Below are 23,457 nucleotides of genomic sequence, written 5' to 3'. Positions count from 1 at the left end.
CTTATCATACTTAAATTTGTCTAAGTCTACAACACTGATGAGTAGCGAAACAAATTTGAACTCTGATTGGTTAGTTAAGATTGGAGGCAGAGAAGCAGGGGGAATGATATTCCACAGAGAGGTGACAAAAGGCAAGATGGATGAAAAGATATGGTCCATTGTGGGGAATAAAGCATTGAGGTGTGGCTGAAATGAAATACCAGGTCTATGTATGCCATATGCCAGGTGAAGTTGCTTGGCTGTGTGAAGGGTCTGGTAGTTTTTCCTATTTGCAAGTTAACAAGCTAGCATGTTATTTGTGAAAACAACAAATAGAAACCAATTAAACAGGGTCAGGATGCCGGAAAAGGGAGTTCTCAGGCCCTGACCCTCTCTCTTATCTCTTTAAGAAGAAAAGCTGAACTGCAAGCCATAGTTGGTCTTCCCAAAGTGACCAATGATCTTCAGAGATTTACTGAGACATTTAATGCAATCATTCAAGCTTATCAACCTGGTTATATTAGCTAGCTCATATGTTTGTTCATGAAGACCAGGACCAGCATTGCATGAAAAACACCAATTAGCAAAATCCTGAAAGGTCTCTAGAATTACAACCAGGAGATCAGTCCCCTAACTTATTACATTATCAGACTCAAGCAATCAGAAGGCAACCTCAGAGAGAAATTCCTTGGACTTTTCCAAACACTACTGGACTAGAGCAAAAGTCAGTCTGCACACAGAGATATGACGAACCTGTGCATTAACATTATGATTGACTTAAAGATTGTTTTTAAAAAAAAATTCTGGTTTTCCTTCATATGTTGATTTCACCCAGGTAGCTTTTAACTCTATTAATGGGCCAAACCAAGAACTTTCCACTGTAGTGAACAGGACCAGGATGGAATGGGAAACTATGTCCATTTCAGATCAAGTTAATTTGGTGAACCAGCTCTCTCACAATCTAAATGAGTCACCTCAAAGGAAGACCACCAAAATTCTTAAACTTCAACTCCAGTAAATGAAGGTTCTTAAACAGAACCAAAACCTTTCCAGTTTCTCCTATTATTTGCAAAAATCCAGGACATTGGAAAAGAGCCTGTTAAAAATGTAAGCACTTTAGGCACCTTCATCTCTCTAACCAGCTCTCCAACATCCTCCCAATTTTCAGCGATGGGCTCTGAGGAGCTATGGAGGCTCCTCCCAATACTGCTTCCTAATTGGCTTGGGGAAACATTTCTCCAGATTGGGCCCTATTAGAAATTATTAGATGCCTTATTTTTACCTGACTCTCAGAAACCTAAGGGAAATCAACTTGTTGATATTTCCTCAAGGAATGATGCCCTCAAAGGGACCACTGGCAGCCAAATCTCTGTCATGGTCCAACATGATAGTTCCCTAAATTATAATTAGAAAAACTGACTAGAGGAGCCCAACAATTGTCCACAGGTGGAAATAAAAAACAAGACTGAAAATTCAACAATTTTTGGTTTGATTAAAAGTGAAAGCTCTGGTTTGGATGAAATAACAACCCAATCTTACCAAAGACTCTAAAATTCACTCTCATTTAATACATACATTAAACCATTGCTCTACTGATAAAATGATAGCTTTCATGAATTAATTTTGGTGGGAAAACATTAATAAGGCCACAAAAAGTGCCTACTTTATTTGTACCACTTGTCTCAAGTACAACCCAGGAAGCCTGTTAGCCCTGCTCCCAGGCATTTTAAACAAGCTAGTGGACCATCTGAGGTCTGACAAATGGGTTCCATACAACTCCTTCCAACCAACGGATAAAAACATGTTTCAGTCATGGTCCGTATGTTCTATCACTGGACTGAACAGTTCTCACACTAATCCTTGCAGACAGGTTACTACCTCTTCTGTGGTTAAAGCCTTTTTGGAAAAGATTACCTCTACCTAGAGAACTCCTCTTGAACTTCTTTTTTTTTTTTTAATTTTTAGTAGCTTAGTCATGTCTAACTCTTTTGCTGCCCCCATGGACTGTAGCTCACTAGGCTCCTCTGTCAATGGGATTTCTCCAGCAAGAATACTGGAGTGGGTTGCCATTTCCTTGTCCAAGGGATCTTCCCAATCCAAGGATCAAACCCTCTTCTCTTGCATCCTCTGCACTGGCAGGGGGATTCTTTACCACTGAGCCACCTGGGAAGCTCACAGTGACCCAGTAATCCATTTTACTGGTCAGGCACTTCAACAAGTCTGCACAGTTTTCCCAGTTTTATGCTTTCACTGTGCTTACAACTCTCAATTTTCTGGTTTGGTCGAATGCACTAATGGCAATGTACGACTCAGCTGGCAAAATGTGTAGAGGCCCCCCAAATACCTTGACCAAAAGCAAACTCACTGGTCCTCCTAAGTCTCAGACTAACCTTTTTAGAACTCATAAACTCTCACCCTTTGAGATAGTCACAGGATGCTCAATGCACTTGACTCTTGCTTCTTTCGACTCACAACCAATAAAAAGGGAGATACCAAAAAGAGCTGGGCAGTTTCTCTCCTTTGGGAGAAGCTATATGGCAGCCATATTTTCTACTATATGAAAACAGGAAAAAAGCCTGTAACCTCAAAGAGTAAGACATTTGTAAACACTCTCGTCTCAATTTTCATTTCTTTATTTCATGTGAATCCTTGCTCTTCCTTTGTCTTCACTGTCCGTTGAGATGCCTCAATATACTAATACTTCCAATGCATTCCTTTTTAAATTTCAGATAGCTTTGGTTGGGCTTCTGCCACTTGAATCTGAACATTTGAATTAATTTAGAAGGGAATGTTCTCGGGTTCTATCATTTAGAAATATCACCTTTAAGTGATATGGAAAATTACTGCCAATGAAGACAAACTGGACCAATAAACCAACTGACTGTCACAACAGTCTAAGAGAAGTGTTATTTCTATTTGCCTTTAAAATCATGGCCATAACCAAGTACCCTGATTCAGAGATGACTTCAGAAACAATTTCTGGCTCTGAAGTTAATTTAGACCACCTCAGTACTTCCAGAAATAACTGATGAGGAACAGCATTACTTATGGTAGCTCAGGATCAAAAGCCAACCTTTCCAAATGGAGAGAAAAAACAGCATACGAAGCTAAAGAAGAAACCAGATCATGAAGCTATACCAAAGAAATCAAGATCATTAAGATAGAGAGCAATGGGACCGCCTGTTTCATTGCTGTCATTGGCTGAACCCAGGAACCCTGAAGTCATTATTATACAGAGATACTCAGATCGTGGAATTGCAAAGCTTCATCTCAACATTCCCATAAATGTGAGTCACATATATTCATAAATATTAATAACCATTGGGTAAATTAAAAATCTGTATCACTGAAAAAAAATCTCTTTCAAGAATTTAAAGGACACAGAAATTTGTAAAGTACATTTTTCCTTCTAAACTTTCCTCATCCTAACCCTACCTTCCAATGTTATTTACTATTAATGGTATTTTTTGCATATTGTTTAAGGTATGTTTGTACATAAATTGATATGCAAATAGGTTCCTTCTATTTTTTTTTTTTTAAGTCAAGGCAAAATTTGCTTTTTCCTATCAATAGGGCCATAAGTCATTTGTTCTTCTTTAGATACATAGCTTTACCTGTCTGGGTTTAATGTTCACATGATTATTTATAATTTATCATTTAATAAGCACTAATTAACTGTGGATTTTCAGCACAATAAACCAGCTTATTATACATATATGTATATGTTTTAATTTGTCCAATTATTTTGTTAGAACACTTTCCTATAAATTGGAATTGATAGGCAGAAGGTATACAGAATTCAAATTTTGAGTAATATATGCAAAATTCCCCCTGAATGTAGAGACGATCTTCATCAATCTCCTTTTTCAGTATTTGTCGGTGAGAGTGCTATATTTGCTACTAATATAATCACAAGAAAGTTACATATCAGTATTTTCAATCTTTGACAATGCAATATTTCTAAGAAATTGTTTTTCCTGTTATGACCTAATCGTCTACATATTAGTTGTTTAATCATTTGAATTTCCTCTTTATCTTCTTTTTTCATATTAGTATCCTTGTAACTAATTTGTGACAGCTCATTCGTGATTAAGTATGCTAACCTTTTGGTTGCTGTGTATTACAGATAAATTGTCATAGAGTTTTCCCCCATTTATTTCACTGAGATGTTTATTTTTTTAATCACACAGAAGTTACACATTAAAACAGAATCACTTTTTTGTTGTTTTTGCTTTTTTTTTTTTTTTAAGAGAAAGGCAATGGGAAATCTTTGAAGGATTTAACATGAGAAATAAAGATAACATTTACTTTCATAGAGAATCAATTGGGAAATGAACTGGCAAGGACCAAGTGTAGATGTGGGCTGACTGAACGATCCAGCCATGAGAAGGTACTAGGTTAAAGCATGGTGGTGGCAATAGTTGTGGGTAGAGAAATTACGGGAACATTTGTGCAACAGATTCTATGAGATTTGGTTGTTGGTTAAATTATGGGAGTTAGTGGGGATTAAACTATTGTTTTATTTCAGGGTGCTATCTATTTAGTTATATTTGCAACTGAAACCTAAAGATTTAGCCAGCATTAGTGTTCTTCATAAAAGGAGTGAGGGAAAGGAAAGGGTAAGAAACAATTAACTGAAACAGGATCACGAGACACCTGAATATGAATAAAGAGATCACCATTGATTAGAACTTCTAAAAGCATTTATAAATCAACTCTAGATCAGATTTACGTTTCCGTACATTTTAATTACAAATCGAATGATCTTTGAAAGCTGTGGGTTTAAATATCTAATGTATGTAAAGTTTTGTCACACAGGAAGGATCTTGAAACAAATTGGTATCTCAAATAGAATTATCTAATAAATTTGTTATAAAGGGCAGGGTATAGAAAAACTTTAAGGGATACTGTAACTCTCTAGCTAATAACTGTAGAGAAGGAGTTTTTCCTACCTCAGAGGGGACGAGAGGAAAAAGTACTGAGGTGGCCAAAAAGTTCGTTCTGCAGCAGCTTACCAATCCAAACAAACTTTTTGGCAAACCCAAGTTAGTCAACTCCAAAGAGCTGTGAGGTCACCTGAAGGGAGCTGTGTGCTTAGATAAAGGGACTTAGGCTTCAGGGACCTCACCAGCTGAGACCTGAAACACACCACAATCCACTTGCCCAGTCTTCTCTAGCCACTGCTTCCCATGGGCTGCCAGAGGCCAGAATGCCTTTGATGTCATCCAGGAACAAAGCAAAGTGAAAAGTCCCTCTAAAGGAGCAAGCAGAGACTTTCCAGCATGCTCCACCTTTGTATCTTTTCTATGGGAAAAACATTCTCATCCCCAACACAGGAGACACACAAAGACCACCCAGCAGCACTACAGCAGGCAAGCACGTGACAAAACGCAGTAGTGAACTAACTCCTACTCCCCTGATGCTTCTGAATTGTGGTGCTGGAGAAGACTCTTGAGAGTCCCATGGTCAGCGAGGAGATCAAACTAATCAATCCTAAAGGAAATCAACCCTGAATATTCATTGGAAGGACTGATGCTGAAGCTCCAATACTTTGGCTACCTGATGCAAACTGCCAACTCATTAGAAAAGACCCTGATGCTTTAAAGATCGAGGGCAGGAGGAGAAGGGGGTGGCAGAGGATGAGATGGTTGGATGGCATCACTGACTCAGTCGACATGAGTTTGAGTAAACTCTGGGAGATAGTGAAGGACAGGAAAGCCTAGCATGCTGCAGTCCATGGGGTCACAGACAGACAGGACTTAGCAACTGAACAACAGCAATGACCCCATGTCAATCACAGGCTGCAGAGCCTCTCCCTCACCACATTTAATCAGCATGTTTCCAGGCAAAGCACCTCCTTCTTGATCTTAATAGAAGTAATTTCAGTGACATCACTTTACAAAAGATCAGTCTTTGGTTTTTAAACTACATAATATGAACAAACAAATTTGATTCTAACAGAATTAAACTATAAATAATAAATTAATTTATTAACTAAACTAAAGAATGAAAAGACGGACTATTTTCTGTGAGTATAGGATCAATACTTTGAGAGTGAATGATGGGAGAAAATTATCTGAAAGTTCAGCATTTTATTTGCATGAAGAAAAAGAATTTCTACTTTGCCTGCTCCCTGATCTCATATAAAGAATTTTTTAAGTGTGTGGAGAAGACCCTTGAGAGTCCCTTGGACTGCAAGGAGATCCAACCAGTCCATCCAAAAGGAGACCAGTCCTGGGATTTCACTGGAAGGACTGATGCTGAGGCTGAAACTCCAAAACTTTGGCCACCTCATGCAAAGAGTTGACTCATTGGAAAAGACCCTGATGCTGGGAGGGATTGGGGGCAGGGGGAGAAGGGGATGACAGAGGAGAGATGGCTGGATGGCATCACTGACTCGATGCACATGAGTTTGGGTGAACTCCGGGAGTTGGTGAAGGACAGGGAGGCCTGGCATGCTGCGATTCATGAGGTCACAAAGAGTTGGACACGACTTAGTGACAGAACTACACTGAACTGAAGAATTACATTTGTAATGCTGTGGATTATATTACAGTTTACAAAGTTTTGACACCATACCATGTGGTTCTCAACTACTGAAAAGTTGTTGTTGTTGTTTAGTCGCTAAGTCCTGTCCGACTCTTTTGCAACCCCAGGGACTGTAGCCCACCAGGATCCTCTGTTCATGCAGTTTCCCAGGCAAGAATACTAGAATGGTTGCCACCTCCTTCTTCAGGGTATCTTCCCAACCCAAAGATTGAACCTGAATCTCCTGCATGAGCATATGAGTTCTTTACCACTGAGCCAGGAGGGGAACATGAAAGGGAAAAGGAACAGACTATACACTGTCCTTGAGAAGTTGAGTTGTTTGCTGAAGGTCACATAGTTAATAAGTGATGTAGTCAAGATAAAGTGATTTCAGAACTAAATTCACTAGTATTCACTAAAATATGGGACCATAACATGGGACAAATTGTAAGTTAAAATGTCTTGATTTCCCTTTTATTTATCCCATGCCAACTTTTCAATGTTCCATCATACCTATCATTTTCCTTGGTTTCTTTGTAAGATATGTCCAAAGATAAATTCAATATTAAATATTTAACAACCTCAAATCCAGAACCAGGTGTCTTTGCCTGATAAATAAAGATGGCTCTGACAAACTCATGGATTCCTCAGCTTTTTGACTCTGTCAATGCTATTTCAATTTCCTTTACCTTTTAAGTTGATCAAAAAATCTTTTTTAGAAATGACTTTTCCCCCCAGGGTAAAATGTACTCCAAGCCTGGTGGAGAACAGACTATTAATCTCTTCACTTTATTGACCTACTTCAGTTTCAGCTCATTAAACACAGGCAGCTTCAATGATCAAAAGAAAACGAACAAAATGTAACTTGGTCTAAACCTTACCAAATAAGAGAGTTGTTCAAAAAGCAAATAAATCTGAACAGGTAATTTAATATTGACAGTCTCCCACTGACAGTATATATGCAATGAATAAGGACATCCAGAAATAATTTCTATGTTCATTTGATCAATGAAGTCACACTCTAGTTATGCTTTTTATCCAACTCTCTTCTCAGTTCTTAGCTTCCCCCAAAATGAATACTATACTGAAGGACTTATGCCAACTAAAGTCCCTTGAAACTATTAGACAAGGAAAAAGAAAAGACTATGAACTCTAAAAAGATAGCTACCAAAGATCATTTCATTATATTGCCATATAGAATCATTAAAAAGGTAAGTAAATCTAGTTATCATAGCACAGGTAATTACCCCAAAATTACCTTTTCAGGGTAATTCAAAACCATTACCCTAAAAAGAGCAATAAACAATTTAAATTATAAAACAAGAAATGTTTACTAGCTTTTAAATATGACTATATTTGAAACATATTTAAGTTAATAGCTAGACCATATCAAAATGTGCATATGTCATCAGCACTGATTTAAGTAATCCTTCTGGTGAAGTCGCTCAGTCGTGTCCGACTCTTTGCGACCCCATGGACTGTAGCCTACCAGGCTCCTTCGTCCATGGGATTTTCCAAGCAATAGTACTGGAGTGGATTGCCATTTCCTTCTCCAGGGGATCTTCCCGACCCAGGGATCAAACCCAGGTCTCCTGCATTGTAGACAGACGCTTTACCGTCTAAGCCACCAGGAAAGTACTTAACTAAAATTTCCTAAAACTAATTCTAAGAAATATCCTAAATACATAACCAACCACAATTTATACAGAAAAAAAAAATCTAAGATATCATTAAAAAGTCTTGGAGCCTAGATGGGTAGTTCTAAAATTAGAATTGTTAGAATACTTTAGAGACAAGTTATACCTCTACCATGTATCATGTTTTGTGATTTAACAGCAGTTATTTTCTTCCTTCTTCTGAAAGCCTTTTGTCACTCAACTTAGTCACATGGAATCTGGACCTCAAGTCAGTGTCCTTTAGTAAACGATCTTCCTGGTTTAGGAATAATTTCATAGTCAAGTCATCTGTACTTTCTCCCAGTGTGGAATTAACAAGGGTAGGAGATGGAAAAACTGAATCATTTTCTAGTTCCTTACTATCAATTTTCTTGTGGAAAGAAACAATTTCGCAAAACATACATTCAAATAAAACACAAATCAGCTAATCCACAGCCAGATATAAAGTACAGTTGGTCACTTTTATTTTTCTCCATTCTCCCAGTAATAAATCAATTAATGTTCTAAGAGATCAGTCACACTGTTTACATGATGACATCAACTGCAAATTAACCCCTTAAAGGTTAAATAATCTTCCTTCCCTTTCAGAGCATTTAAGGAATTCTTCTAGACATTTGTTTGGCAATTCATTTACTCTACTTCAAAATGTTAGCTAAGATAGTTAAAAATGTCTTTAAATTTAAACAAAAGCATTAAATCACTTTTTGTGCTAGAGTTACATAAGAAGATATTAACTCTATGTAAACAATTTATTCAACAACACAACAAAGCCCAGATCAGAATATATTCTTCAAAACTTCACTTTCTATATTTCTCAGTCTATTAATACCAGGCATGAAATAATAATTAAACACAATAAATTGAGCCTATTGAGTAACTAGGAATATAAGATTATTTCTAAAAATCAAAATCGACTTATTAAGTTTGGCCTAATCACAGAACAACAAAAATCAATCACAGTTCCTGCTCTCAAGTAGCCTGTAGTCTAGCAGAAGGCAAGACATACATTTAAAATTGGTATTGCTACTTCGAGTCCCAACCTTACACTGGAAATAACTAAATACTAATGTGTATGTGGTGAGTGAGGATTTTAGGGTTGGTCAAGGAAAAGAAGGATCTCAAGACAACAATGAGCTTTATTTGCGTCCCACTTTAACAGGTTGCATGAGAAGAGATGCAACAAGAGAGGGGTATAGGATTACTACACAGAAGAGGAAGAAAGAAAGCAAGAAAAATCCCAGAGAGATGGAAACTGCAGGAGGAGAAGCAGGTGACAGAGGATGAGATAGTTGGATGGCATCACTGACTCAATGGACATGAGTTTGAGCAAACTCCAGGAAAGAATGAAGAACAGGGAAGCCCAGCATGTTGTAGTCCTTGAGGTCACAAAAAGTCAGACATGACTGAGCGACTGAACAGCAACAACTCCCGTGAACAGGTGATGTTGCTTTGCACAAGATGTGAAGTCTGAGTAAAGAGCTTTGAAGAGCAACAGCAACCTGGGACCATTTTCAGCCCCACAGTTTGTTTTATGAATGGCTAGCAAATGAGTTCAGCTTTGTGGAGTATACAAGGCAGACAGGCTCTAAAGGACTAAAAATGTTTCAGTTCAGTTGCTCAGCCGTGTCCAGTTCTTTGTAACCCCATAAATCGCAGCACACCAAGCCTCCCTGTCCATCACCAACTCCCAGAGTTCATTCAAACTCATGTTCATCGAGTCAGTGATCCCATCCAGCCATCTCATCCTCTGTTGTCCCCTTCTCCTCCTGCCCCCAATCCCTCCTAGCATCAGAGTCTTTTCCAATGAGTCAACTCTTCGCATGAGGTGGACAAAGTATTGGAGTTTCAGCTTTAGCATCATTCCTTCCAAAAAACACTCAGGGCTGGCTCCTTCAGAATGGACTGGTTGGATCTCCTTGCAGTCCAAGGGACTCTCAAGAGTCTTCTCCAACACCACAGTTCAAAAGCATCAATTCTTTGGCCCTCAGCTTTCTTCACAGTCCAACTCTCACATCCATACATGACTACTGGAAAAACCGTAGCCTTGACTAGACGGACCTTAGTTGGCAAAGTAATGTCTCTGCTTTTGAATATGCTGTCTAGGTTGGTCCTAACTTTTCTTCCAAGGAGTAAGCATCTTTTAATTTCATGGCTACAATCACCATCTGCAGTGATTTTGGAGCCCAGAAAAATAAAGTCTGACACTGTTTCCACTGGTTCCCCATCTATTTCCCATAAAGTGATGGGACCAGATGCCATGATCTTCATTTTCTGAATGTTGAGCTTTAAGCCAACTTTTTCACTCTCCTCTTTCACTTTCATCAACAGGCTTTTTAGTTCCTCTTCACTTTCTGCTATAAGGGCGGTGTCATCTGTATTTTTGAGGTTATTGATATTTCTCCCGGCAATCTTGATTCCAGCTTGTGCTTCTTCCAGCCCAGTGTTTCTCATGATGTACTTACTCTGCATAGAAGTTAAATAACCAGGGTGACAATATATAGCCTTGACATACTCCTTTTTCTATTTGGAACTAGTCTGTTGTTCCATGTCTAGTTCTAACTGTTGCTTCCTGACCTGCATATAGCTTTCTCAAGAGGCAGGTCAGTTTACTTTTGTTATATTTAAAGCAATTGGATATGTAAAATTTTGAATTTGGCCCTGGTATGCTTTGGACTGTTGGTCCCAAGAAGTTAGGAAGAGGTAAAATACATAGGGGCCAGTTTTTAACCTATTTATATAACACCATAAAACATTTTTTAAAAAATCACTGTATCAATAGAATCTTGAATGTTTTGAACTGACTTCTAGAGTTTAACTTAAGAATTAGAGAGGTTTAAAAGATTAAATAAGAAGCTCCTTGAAGCTTTGGGCTTCCCTGGTGGCTCACCTGGTAAAGAATCTACCTGCAATGCAGAAGACCTGGGTTCAATCCCTGGGTTGGGAAGATCCCCTGAAGAAGGGAAAGGCTACCCACTCCAGTATTCTGACCTGGAGAATTCTACGGACTATTCCATGGGGTCACAAAGAATCAGACACGACTAAGTGACTTTCACTTACTTACTTACTTGAAGCTTTACTAAAGTATTCGACAAACATTTCAACTCCTATTCTGTGTCAGGCATGTTCTGAGCACCAGATATTCTATAGTGAACAAGGTATGCAACTGGACTGCCTACATAATCAGCAGGGCCCAACACAGAAAGGAAACCCGGGACCCTTTATTCAAACCCCAAGATGGAAACAGCAGAGCATTAAACCAAGCGTGGGGCCCTTCTGAGTGTGGGGCCCTGTGCAACTGCACGGGTTTCATATCCATACACCCAGCCTCAGAAGACATTTTCTAGCCTCATCATGCACACAATCCAGTGGTAAAAGATCAACAATAAAAAGAAAAGAAATATGGCACCATGACAAGTGCCAGGAAAGAAACAAAGGAGAACAGAGTTCAGTGAACCCTGAGAAGTGCGTGCGTGTGTTCCACATACTCAGTCGTGTTTGACTCTTTGCGACCCCAGGGACTGTAGCCCACCAGGCTCCAGTATCGATGGGATTTTGCAGTCAAGAATACTAGAATGGGTTGCCATTTCCTCCTTTAGGGGATCTTCCTGACCCAGGGATTGAACCCAAGTCTCCTGAATCTCCTGCATTGGTAGATGGACTCTTTACCACTGAGGCCCCAGGGAACCCCAAAACCAGAGAAAGGCTTCTCTAGGAGCTGACACTTAAGCTGAGACCTGAGGCTTGCAAACCAGCTAGCTACATAATGAATTTGTGTAACAGATCCATAGGTTGGACATTTATGCCAATGGTTCTCAACCAGGATGATTCTGCTTCTTCTAGGTCATTTGGCAATGTCTAGAGACATCTCTGATTATCCGAACTGGAGAGGGCAAGGCATTGCTACTGGCATCCAGGAGGTAAAGATCAGGGAAGTTTCTAAGCACCTGATAATCCACAGGACAGCACCTCCCTCCATGGCCAACAACAAAGAATTATCCAATCCCACAGGTCAATGGTGCCGACACTGAAAAATACTAAAGCTGAATGAATGCAGGTGATAACAATTGCAAAGCTATGAGTAAGGAAGGAGTTTGGCACATTTGCCTTTCATGTCTTTAGCCATGTGATTTTATGATAGCAAATACTAGAAAACTATATTTTCAATAGCAATAGAGAATTCAATTAAGTGTACAGTAGAATCTTAGTCACTAAAAAATATATGTTTGGAAGAATATTTATCATTGGAAAAGTTGTGTTACAAAGAAAGATAAAGTGATCCTATGCTCATTCAAAAATTATGTATGTGCTAAGCAGAGGATTGATGAGGGTGTTGAAAAGATAATTCAAAGGGGTTTTGGTGGTTATTTCTGGATGATATAATTATTTTTGCTTTCTTTGTACTTTTCAATATTTTAAATTTTCAAAAGAATGTAGATTGTTTCATAAAACCATGAAAGTACAAAAATCTCATTTTCTTTCTGTAAAGGTGCATTATACATTCAACTTACATGGTAGCTGTATGTGAGCCTGATAAGGCTAATCAAAAGCTGTGTTAATTTTCTGTGATTCACAGAAGAATGACTAATTATTTAAGGATGATTTTAGCAGTATAATTGATGAAATTTGAGATTTCTAAAGCTGAAAAACAGAAGAATTGGGAGCACAATTGCTTTTGTCTTTTCTTCTAACTGAAGGGCAGGCTTTTATAAAAGAAAGGTAGATATGGACAATGGCTATTCTCTATTAAAATGAATTGCTCTTGTTAGTTAACTGAGTACACTGGATTTCATGTTTGAAATACATTTCAACAAAGCATATGAATGAAGTCTCTCATGACTCTATTTTAACAAAATGGATTTGTGGTTTCTTGAACAGTTATATCAAGAGGCCACTGATTTATAAATCATGCCTGTTTAGGAGTAGCATCTGGTTGTTGAAATGTTCCTCTTGGTCTTACACTAGTTAATAATAAAAGAAATGCTATATAAACCAAGAAGGTGTTCTTATCAGACAAGCTGAATTTCATGTTCTAGAAAGTCCTAGCAAACTGGAATCATGGTTGGGGGGAGCATATAATTATAAAATGCCATTCTCAAGTTCCCTAAACTGCACCCCTCCGTAAGGCCAATTAGACAAATATGGAATGTTAGATACTTGGCATAAAGGGGGGTGGAGAGGGGCTGGGGTGCACACAACATTTACATTTGCTAGTAAATGGACTATGAGAGAAGATGTGATTAGTACAATTCAGGCTCTGACAGACAGTCATGATCTATGGTCCTAAAGTAGAAAATTGTACTTGCTTCCCCATTATTAAGCTTCACTAAAAGCCTAAATTAAAAAAAAAAAAATGAAACATATCATTTTCTTAGACATCAAGGCATGTACTAGATTTTCCAGAAGAGAAAGTGACAAGTTCCCCTGACACTGGAACTAAGCCTTGATGTTTACAACTCAACAGAGACAACCTGCTCAGAATAAGACAGCAATGATGGGACAAAGCCACCTGAGACCTCTGACGCAGCAGGATGGCCACAGGGAGACTCTACAACCTCAAAACGACTGAACATCCCCTCTTCCAGACCAACAAGCGTGACTACTGCTTCTTCATTAAAGACAACTATTCTCATCTTTCTGTTTAAATTGGGGTTTAGTTGTTTACAATGTTGTGTTGGTTTTTGCTGTACAATGAAGTGAATCAGCTGTATGTATACATATACTCCCTCCCTCCTGAACCTCCTTCCCACTCCCCTATCTCACCCCTTTAGGTCATCACAGAGCACCAAGCTGAGTTTCCTGGGCCATACAGGAGGTTCCCACTAGCTATCTATTTTACCCATCCACCCCCGTCATCTTAATCTTCCTAACACCTAGGTAAGTTATGAAGACACCCAATTCCTGAATTGCCCTGCTTCCTTAAACCCTTGTAATCACCCAGCACAAGACCAGATCCTGTAAAAGGTCCCTCTCAACTGCCTCTTACCAAGGCACCCACAGTTCCTGAGCTGCATGATCTCCCTTGCTGCAGCAAGTAAAACCTAGTTTGTTTGACTCTCATCTTGTTTCTTGCAGTTCTTGGCTGGTAAGTTTCAGTACAGGGCAATCCTGATATTAATAATCTGCCTTGCTGTTAAGCCTGTGGGTCCCTTTTATGGCTTTGTATCAACATAACCATGCTGCCCAAGCAGCAAAAGAGGGTGTTAGTTCACAAAAAAAAAACAAGAGTCCCAGTTTGAGATTACTGTCAATGAGTGACTGGCCACGAGCCATCTAATTGTATGATGACCTAAGCCACCTCACCCACACTCCTCCGCCTCTCTGAATATAAACACCAGGTGGCTCTGGGTGTTACAGTGAGCAGTGGCACAGTGCAGCCTGTTTCCTTTCTTAGAGTTCCCCTTAGTCCACAGAAAGAAACAGAATACTCCCCATAACCTAACAAATACCATTACCATTTCAGATAGCTTTCTTTCTTATAGTTTTCATTAGTTCACAAAAAGAAACAGAATATTCACCATAATCCAATAACTACCATCTCAGATAGGTTTGTTTGAGTTTCCATTAGTTCGTGAAAAGAAACAAAATTTTCACCATAACCTAATAAGAATCATTTCAGATAGAGACATATTTCCCAATTTTAGAAACAATCATGTGACTTTTTTTTCATGTGTGACTTTTAAAAAACTAGTTCTTATTTTTTAAAAAAAGTTCTGATTTATAGACATCCAAAACTAAAATTTCACCCTTAAAGCTCAAGTCCAGTTACAATCAGGACATTAAATAAAAAACTGTAATAACAGCAACACATTTTGAGTACTATGTGCCTGGACTCGTGCTATTTCATATACATATATTATTTCATTCCATCTATGTAACAAGCCTTTAAGAACCAATATTCCCATTTTACAGGTGAGAAAACAGAGGTTCAAAAAGGCTAACTGATGTACCTCAGTCACAGAGATACAGGTGCCAGGGCCTAGTTTTGAATCCAAATGTCTGTAATTCCAAACTCTAAGATCACCAGGTAGATTGTTTATCTTGGGCATGAGTATGCAACAATACTGACCTCAAAGACAATATAAGATTGGATTATGACGAAAGTAGTTAAAAAATACAAACTATAGAGCACAATTTAAAGTGTCTGATAATATTAAAATTTAATATTACCACACCAAGTTTATTTTTACTATCCCATTTACAGGCAAAGCTACCAAGAAAAAGTCACCTTGCACAAGCTACTCTCACATTTTAAAAACTAGTTGGTATATAAATTATTTGAAGTTAGCCTTGGATTTTTATAAGCTTCTCCTTTCTGAATTATCTTCTTTAAAAAAGGAAAATAATGCTTGTGTGAAGAGAATTTCAATGGGAAAACATGATCCCTCCTCCCCAATAAATAAAATAAAAATAAAGACACTTTCACTAACAGTTCTTTTCTGAACAAAACAAACAAGAGCAAAGGGCACCTTGACTACTACTTAGGAAATAAAATCAGAACATGGGGAAATCTGTAATTCTAATCACATTTACACCTTCTCTCCTTTTTTACATTTCTCATCCAAACATCCTTAGGAGCTCAATAGGCTTAAAAGAATTGGAGCAGGGTAGAGAACAAAGGTGAGTGGAATCTGAGAAACAGCTTAAATGGCTGTTCTCACCCTTTTAGTAATTTCAAATTGGGTAACATAGTTTTCAGAAGATTTAAAAGTCACAAATATAGGATGAAACTGTAAGAAGTTATTCTACCTGCTTATACTTTTTAAATGGCATTTTGGCCGGGCATCTCAGGAATCAACCACTTGTAGACAAGAAATGCAAGAAAGCACTAAAAATAAATAAATAAATAAATAATAACCTTCAAGGAAAACAAATATCAAATTTAAATGAACTAGCTTTAGTCAATGAAAGTCTATGTGCTAAATACATGTACTTGCTAACAAAAATATTAGTATTTCTATCTTTATGTGAGAATGACTATGTAGATATTAACTATGTTTTCTCTTGAGATTGAGGGTAATTTTAGAAAATAAGGTTCAACTACTATACTTAATCAAATTAAATGTTATAGATCATATATAAATACAAAAATAAAGAAAAGCACTTATGAGCCATGTGGTATGTGTGATTCACTCAAATGGGGAAATGAAAAAAAATTTAGTGGAAAGATAAGAGACATCGATGTTTAAAGAAACAGTTTAATGTAATTATTCAAATAAAAATTAATCAATAATAAACAAAAAATTCAGAATTATATCAAATTCAGATGTGAGTGCTTGTTATTGGGTGATTCTGATTCATAATAATACTTTCATGTGACTTTATCTTACTGCAAATGTCCAAGGAATTCAGCACTTGTTTTTCAGCAGCACCACTGACGTCCCTAAGAGTTCAGCCCTGCATGGCCCCTCAGTAGGTGCTTCTATGAGCCCTCCATCGCCTTAAGTCACAGATAAAGAAAAGTACTAGCAATGGGGAAACAAACCAGAATGTCTTAGAAAAGAAGATGCCTGCCATCCTGGCTCTTTTTTGTGCCATGTGTCGCAAACACAAAGAAGTACGCTTTCCTTCTCTACTGTAGGGCCCAGCTTCAGTTTCAGTAAAATGTTATGCCAGTGATTGATACTCTGCAAAGTTCTTCTAAAGAGATGAAACACACACAGGATTCTAGAATTGCAATACCTTCTAATCACTGTATTACATTTAGCAAGTACGGGAAACAGCGAGATATGAGAGGGGTGGAGAAATCAAGTCCTAAACTGTCCACTTTGGGAACATATCAGCCAAAATTATGGGATGGGGGGGGGCAAAATCATATTATTCAGCTGAGGATTTCACAGCTCAATGCCACGCCCCGACTCCCACCGCCGTAACACATTCACTTAAGCTGCTTTAGCTACTGGCAAATGAGGTTTTGTTTTGTTTTTGTTTTTTTAATGAAACAAACGCACTGAAATAAAACGACCGGTTTACAAGGGGTGGTGGTATCCTTTGAAGACAGAACTGCCCTAAGCTGAGAGCATCTATGCTGTTTCAACTAGTAAAAGTGCCTTGTACGGAACAGGTATCCAAATATATATTTGTGTGTTTGCTTAAAAAACTAGTCATGTAAACTAAAATGGATTCACTGTGCCCAAATGCTCAGATTTTCCTTGTGGGATGACTCTAGAACGGAGTTGATAACCAGAAAAGAAATCAAGCGGAAGAGCTACGGCTCCCCCAGTGCTAGCAGCAAGTCTCCTCACCCTACACAGGCAGAGGAGAACAGATTTAGACCCAAGCATCCTCCACAAGTTCACTGTCCAGCCAATAAGCTCACAGCATTTGGCAATTAGCCTCGTAATCAGGTGCACTGCTCCAGTAAGATCTTAACTCCAGACACCTGCCGTTGCGTTTAACAACTAGGATCTATTCTTCCAGACCGGACGTTACTGGAAATCCGCCCGCAGAAGCACGGAGGGGGCGCCGAATAGCTGGTAAAGGTGCAGGCGCACGCAAGAAGCAGAATCCACACTGGCCACACTCACTGTATTCCTTCCCCTTCGATCTCTGTCTGGTAGATCTCACCCGTGTTAAGTGGCTCCCCGGTGCACTCTGTTTGATCGCCTGTTGCCCCCACATCGTCCAGGCGTTGCAACTACGCAATAGTTTCGAGAGGCACACTGAGTTGGTTCCTGCAAGGAGGGACTTGATGCCCGGGCGTAAAGAGCGGGGCACGGAGTTACACCAGGGTGAGTGCACAGGGTCCGAGTCCTCATAACAAAGGACACCGGCCGCCCTGGTCAGTACCCCATTCTCCAGCAAAGGAGGATAATGCAGGTTTGTGTTTTTAGTCTCAAACTTGGAGCGACCAACCCAACTCCATCCACTGTGGGAGAAAGCAGCAAACCGAGGCCCCCCGGCGGGGCATTGGGGAAGTTCCCACTAGGAACAGAATCGCGGTCAGGCAGCGCTGTCCCCCGCTGTCAGCTCTGCTGGCCTCTTGCAACGCATCAGTGAGACTAAGGGAGCCGGGCGGGAAGCGAACGCCCGGTGCTCAGCTCAGCAGCAGGCAGAGTCCTGGAGCTCCCGGAGCTGCGCTGCACTCGGGATGGCCACACCGCCCTTCTCCGGGAGGCACCTTGTGCGGTCGGAGGACCTGAAAGGTCAACTTCTCCCACGAAAGGCCATTCCGAAAGCTTGAGCAGTGCAGGGTCCGCGCTCCGGACGCCCCAGCCCGCGCCCAGGCGCCTAGCCCTCTCCCACGGTCCGCGCCTTACCTGCCCGCGGCGAATCCGGCAGCCCCTTGACAGGTCCCACCAGGCGCCCCTGGAAAAGTTTCCGAACTTCTTCGCAGCTCTGCACGCCCTCGCTTCGGATAGACCCCACGAGAGCCAGCAGGAGGAGACAGCGAGAGCCCACGCGCCAGGTCTGCGCGCCCATCCTCGGTGTCCCAGTCAGTCCTTCCCGCGCCGCGGACCCCACTCTCCCCGCGCGCCCCGCGCTGCAGACGCTGGAAAAGCCTCGGCGGTGCGATCCGGCGGCGGGCGGGAGTCCAGCCGCTCTGAGACTCCGGCCTCACCTTCTCCTAAGGTGCCCCGAGACAGACCGCGGTGTTCTCGGGCAGAGCGCCGCCGGGTCTCCCTCTCCGGCGGGAGCGAGATGGCGCGGTGCGAGCCAGGACAACGGCTGGAGCCGCACGGAGCCTGCGAGCACTCGGCTCCGGCCACCGGCGCCGTCGCCGAGGGCTACACTGCCAGCTGCCAACCTGAGACTCGCCCGCGGGTCGCGCTCCGCGGAAGTCCCCGCCCCGGCTCCGTGGACAGGCCCCGCCCCGTGGTTAAGCCACGCCCCCGCGCGACGCCACGGGCCGCACCCGCCCCGCGGCTGAGCCGCTGTCCACGCGGCCCTGGCTGGAGAAACACCCGAGCGGCGTTGCCTGGAGCAAGGAAACGAAACGAAACCGAACCTCCCTCTCCCCATCCATTCCTGGGACCAACAGTCTGATGAAAAGAGCTCCGAGAAGACAAGATATGAGAAATACCAACTAGAACTAAGATGAAATACTTTCCTATAAATCGAGGTCTTCAATGCATAGGAATTTGTATTTGAATTGCATGAAATGGTATCTGGGCACAATACAAAATACAAAAAAAAAAATTATCCTTAAAGATCTCAATTGTGAGGCTCGATAGCACTTAGTTTGAAAAGAGGAAGGAGAAGCTACTTTTTAAAAATTGTTTTATGTTGCCACTTTGGAATATTTTTTGTTAGTATTACAATTTTCTGAAAGAATTTAGAAGTCATAAAAATTACATGTAAACAGTATAACGTCCTTGCTTAGACAGTAAAATCCAGTTTCTTCTCTTATTACCTGTTAGCATCATATTTTGCTTCCGTACTTTTTATCTATAAGGGCCCTTCTGAGCTTTACCACTTCTCCAATTTTAAAAACATTTCTCAAAGATTTACTAAGGCAAAAGTGCTCAGGAGAGTTTCTCACAAGGAAGAGAGGAAAATGAAGACTTTAAACGATTTTAAAATGACAAAGGAATTTTGTCAATTTACAAAAGGAATCCATTAGAAACCAAAAGCCAAAGGCCAGGTGTATTTCTGAAATGTGATTGACTCAACACTAAGCCTGTGAACGACAAGTGTTTCATTTTCTATAGGTACCCGAAGAAAGTCCTCCTCCAGTAAAACAAAACTACTTAAAAGCATCAGGCCAGGGGAACTATAAATGCTCTAACCACTTAAAGGGAATTTATTCTCATATTTGAACCTTTGCCGAGAAATAGAGATGAATAATTTTGTCTTAGTTAAGTGTCATGAGACTTTTAATGACCAGTGATATCAAAGGCAGAGCTTTCAGCAGTAGATTGCTTGCTCTAAAACCATCCCAGGGCAATGGCTGAGATACTTCTTCAGGGAAATAGTGCTTACTTGGCTTTTGACATCAATTCCATGAATACTAGATGTTTTTTAAGATGCTTTCTCAATAAATGAGAATTTAAAAAATAGCTTAATTCAAGGACTTCAAGCAAAGCTTTATATATGTATCCTGAAGGGGGAAAGGGTGGATACTACCCCCATGAATCTTCTTCCCTAGCCACCAAGTGTGGAAAGGCTCTTTGGAAGTCAGCTCTACCTACAAGAAAAAAAAGAAAGAATGACCATGAGAATGTGTACTGTGCTTAGATGCCAAACAATATTCTAAGTGCTTTTTAAGGATACTAAGACTGCAAAGAGATCCAACCAATCCATTCTGAGCCCTGGGATTTCCTTGGAAGGAATGATGCTAAAGCTGAAACTCCAGTACTTTGGCCACCTCATGCGAAGAGTTGACTCATTGGGAAAGACTCTGATGCTGGGAGGGATTGGGGGAAAGAGAGAAGGGGATGGCAGAGGATAAGATGGCTGGATGGCATCACTGACTCGATGGACATGAGTCTGAGTAAACTCCGGGAGTTGGTGATGGACAGGGAAGCCTGGCGTGCTGCAATTCATGGGGTCACAACGAGTCGGACACGACTGAGCAACTGAACTGAACTGAACTGAACTGAAGTCATTCATTTAATCTTTATAACAACCCTATAAAGTAGTTACCACTATTGTCGCTCTTTTACAGATGAGGTAACAGGCTCAGAGAGGTGAAGTGATTTGCCCAAGGCCAACAAAGCTATTCAATGGTAGAACCAGAAATCAAACCGAGGCCTTGAAATCCAGAATGTTTGCTATTAACCATGGGCTCTCCTCAACCACTCCATGCCATACCAAAGAACCTATTGGGTTAATTCAGTAAAATATGTTACTTATATGTTAAGTCCTTATATGTTAATATTAAGGCTAATAAGCCCCTAGATTTTCTCTTTTTTAATATTTATTTGATTTTGGCTGTGCTGGGTCTTTGTTGCTGTGCACTGGCTTTCTCTAGTTGCCCCAAGCAGGGGCTACTCTCTGGTTGCTGTCGTGGGCTCCTCATTGAAGTGGCTTCTCGTTGCATGAGCTCTAGGGCACAAGGGCTTCAGTAGTCGTGACACATGGGCCCAGTTGCCCCACGGTATGTGGGATCTTCCCAGACCAGGGATCAAACCCACATCCCCTGCATTGGCAGGCAGCTCTCAACCACTGAACCACACGAAAGTCCAAAATCCCTAGGTTTTTCCCGAACTTCTTTTTCTTCTTAACCAAGCTTTCTCCTTGATTGATTTGATCATCACAGAGTAGCACTAAAAGGATCTCAGTGTTTACTTGGTCCAACTCATTCACTTGGAATCTCTAAAACAATCTGTCTTACAAGGGGAAAAATCACAAACATTGAGAATTATTGGTGGCTCAGTAAAAAGTAATCAACTTAGAAGTATTGATTGAACATATACTGTATTTTTAAGAAACTATACGCTAAGGCATAATAGGAATTACAGAGGCATGTAAGCAAGCTCTCTTCTCCATATTTTTGCAATTTATTTCAGCAGAATAATTAGATGGAAAGTTATATATAGAAATGGAGTAGGGTCTAATGAGAAAATAAATACGTTTAGTCCATGTAAAATGCCCCCACTTACAAAAAATAATTATTTTATTTCTACCTCTTTATTCTTTACTGCTACTAACCATGGATGAACTTGAAGACAAATTTGCTTCTTCCAACCAGAATACAATACCAAAGTGCCTTTTACATGAACACCCTAGAGCAAAACCTCTACACACTGTACTATAATCTTTTGATCAATTTACCTGTAAAGATTACAGATGAAGCAAGGAAGAATTTCTATAATTTGATAGTGATAATGCCTCATTTTTCAAAGGTTATTCAATAAACATTTATTGAATACCTTTTATATAATAGGCACTGTGTTTTGCTTTTGAAATACTCTTAGAAGAATCTCTAAATGGTCATTATTTAAAATACACTTTAGTATTCTTCTAAATGTAAAGCTTCTAAGTGACCATTTACAGTGTGTCAACTCAACACCTCATAAAGAGAAATAAAGAAACTCCAACATGGCTTAGGAGATCTGATGATACCACATTGCCCTCCAATATGACTGTCAATTTAGGCTAATACTGGCCACTAAAGCCCACCCTCAGAAACTGGTTGAAGTTAACTCCTGTACCCAATCAAAATTAATAGTTAATATTTTTAAAGGGGTTACAGGTATCACTATCTCATTTAATGTTTCAGCCACCTCATGAGACAGTTACTATTATATAACTCATGAGGAAACAGAAGTATGAAGAGATTAAATGAAAGCCAGGCATGCCAGCTTCTGCACTCCCTCAGCTACCACCTCTCCTACTCTGCACACCTGACACCTGTTTTGTGGCCCCTGACTCAATCTGTATCATATATGGGTAGAAACCCTGGTACTCCCTGCTTTTCCTTTGGTATAGTCAGCAGACCTCATCTCCATAGTGGTCCACAGACCTGCAGTGGCTCCAACCCTAGCTCAACAGTATCTTCCTCCATAGCCGCCTGAGGTCCTACTTGCTCCTGGCTTCTCCCTCCGGAAACTTTCAATCATGAGAACTATATTGTAAGGGCTAAAATACCATGTGCTGCCTTGACATCTTGGAGCCTCCTGGGGTCCCAAAGGTCTACAGGTGTGTTCTCCATTTGCCAGATATGACCTCTACCCTACCCAGCAGGAAAAGATCCCTCCCAGACCAGCTTCCCTCTCAGCCAGACCAGCTCCATCCCATCTTATCTCCAACCCAATTGGTTTCTCTTCCCTACAGTCCATTGAAATTATCAAACAAGTCAATCACGTCCTCCATGAGAACCAGGGGTCACCTAACCCTCTCGTCATTACAAAGCCTGCCTGTCACAGCCCTACTGGTTCACTCTGCTTCCAAGTGGACCCCTGTGTGGCCCTGCATGGCATGCGGTATCTTCTTTCCCTGGACTGTGTGTGATTAATATAAACTGCTGTCTCATCTGCCCATTATGTGTTTGGCCATCTCATATTAATTAGGGACTTAATTAAAAGGGACCCTTCCTTCATCAATGAGGTAAGTAGAAGGCAATACAAATGCTTCCAGCTAGCTGTTTTCCCCAAAAAATCCTGACTTTTGCCTTGTCCTACGTTCTCATTCTTCTAAACACTGTCCTATTAAAGGGAGCCAAATTGGAGGTCAGCCCCAGTTGAACCTAGAAATGAATTTCTCCCACCAAGTAATCAGAAGGAAATTGAGGGATCCTCTCCTGTTGTCTCCTTAGGTCAAGAGAGCAATTGTTGAGAAAAAGCTGCCTGCAGGCGAGAACTGGTGGCAAATTACAACATTCCATAAAATCTTC

The 23,457-nt window shown here is 40.4% G+C and overlaps 1 protein-coding gene across 1 annotated transcript in view; it reads right to left on the bottom strand.

Moving 5' to 3' along the window:
• Positions 1-18,602, bottom strand: part of GPC5 (glypican 5) — a gene marked incomplete at its 3' end in the record, with an annotated part of 835,169 nt that extends 816,567 nt beyond the window's left edge. Inside the window, exon 1 of the mRNA XM_068984785.1 lies at positions 18,440-18,602. Within this exon, the coding sequence (XP_068840886.1) occupies positions 18,440-18,602 (163 nt within the window). The remainder of the gene's footprint in view (positions 1-18,439) is intronic.
• Between the last annotated feature and the right edge of the window lie 4,855 nt (positions 18,603-23,457).

The sequence above is a fragment of the Capricornis sumatraensis genome, chromosome 12 (genome assembly GCF_032405125.1).
Source record: "Capricornis sumatraensis isolate serow.1 chromosome 12, serow.2, whole genome shotgun sequence".
NCBI lineage: Eukaryota > Metazoa > Chordata > Mammalia > Artiodactyla > Bovidae > Capricornis > Capricornis sumatraensis.
This window is presented reverse-complemented; position numbering and strand designations above follow the sequence as displayed.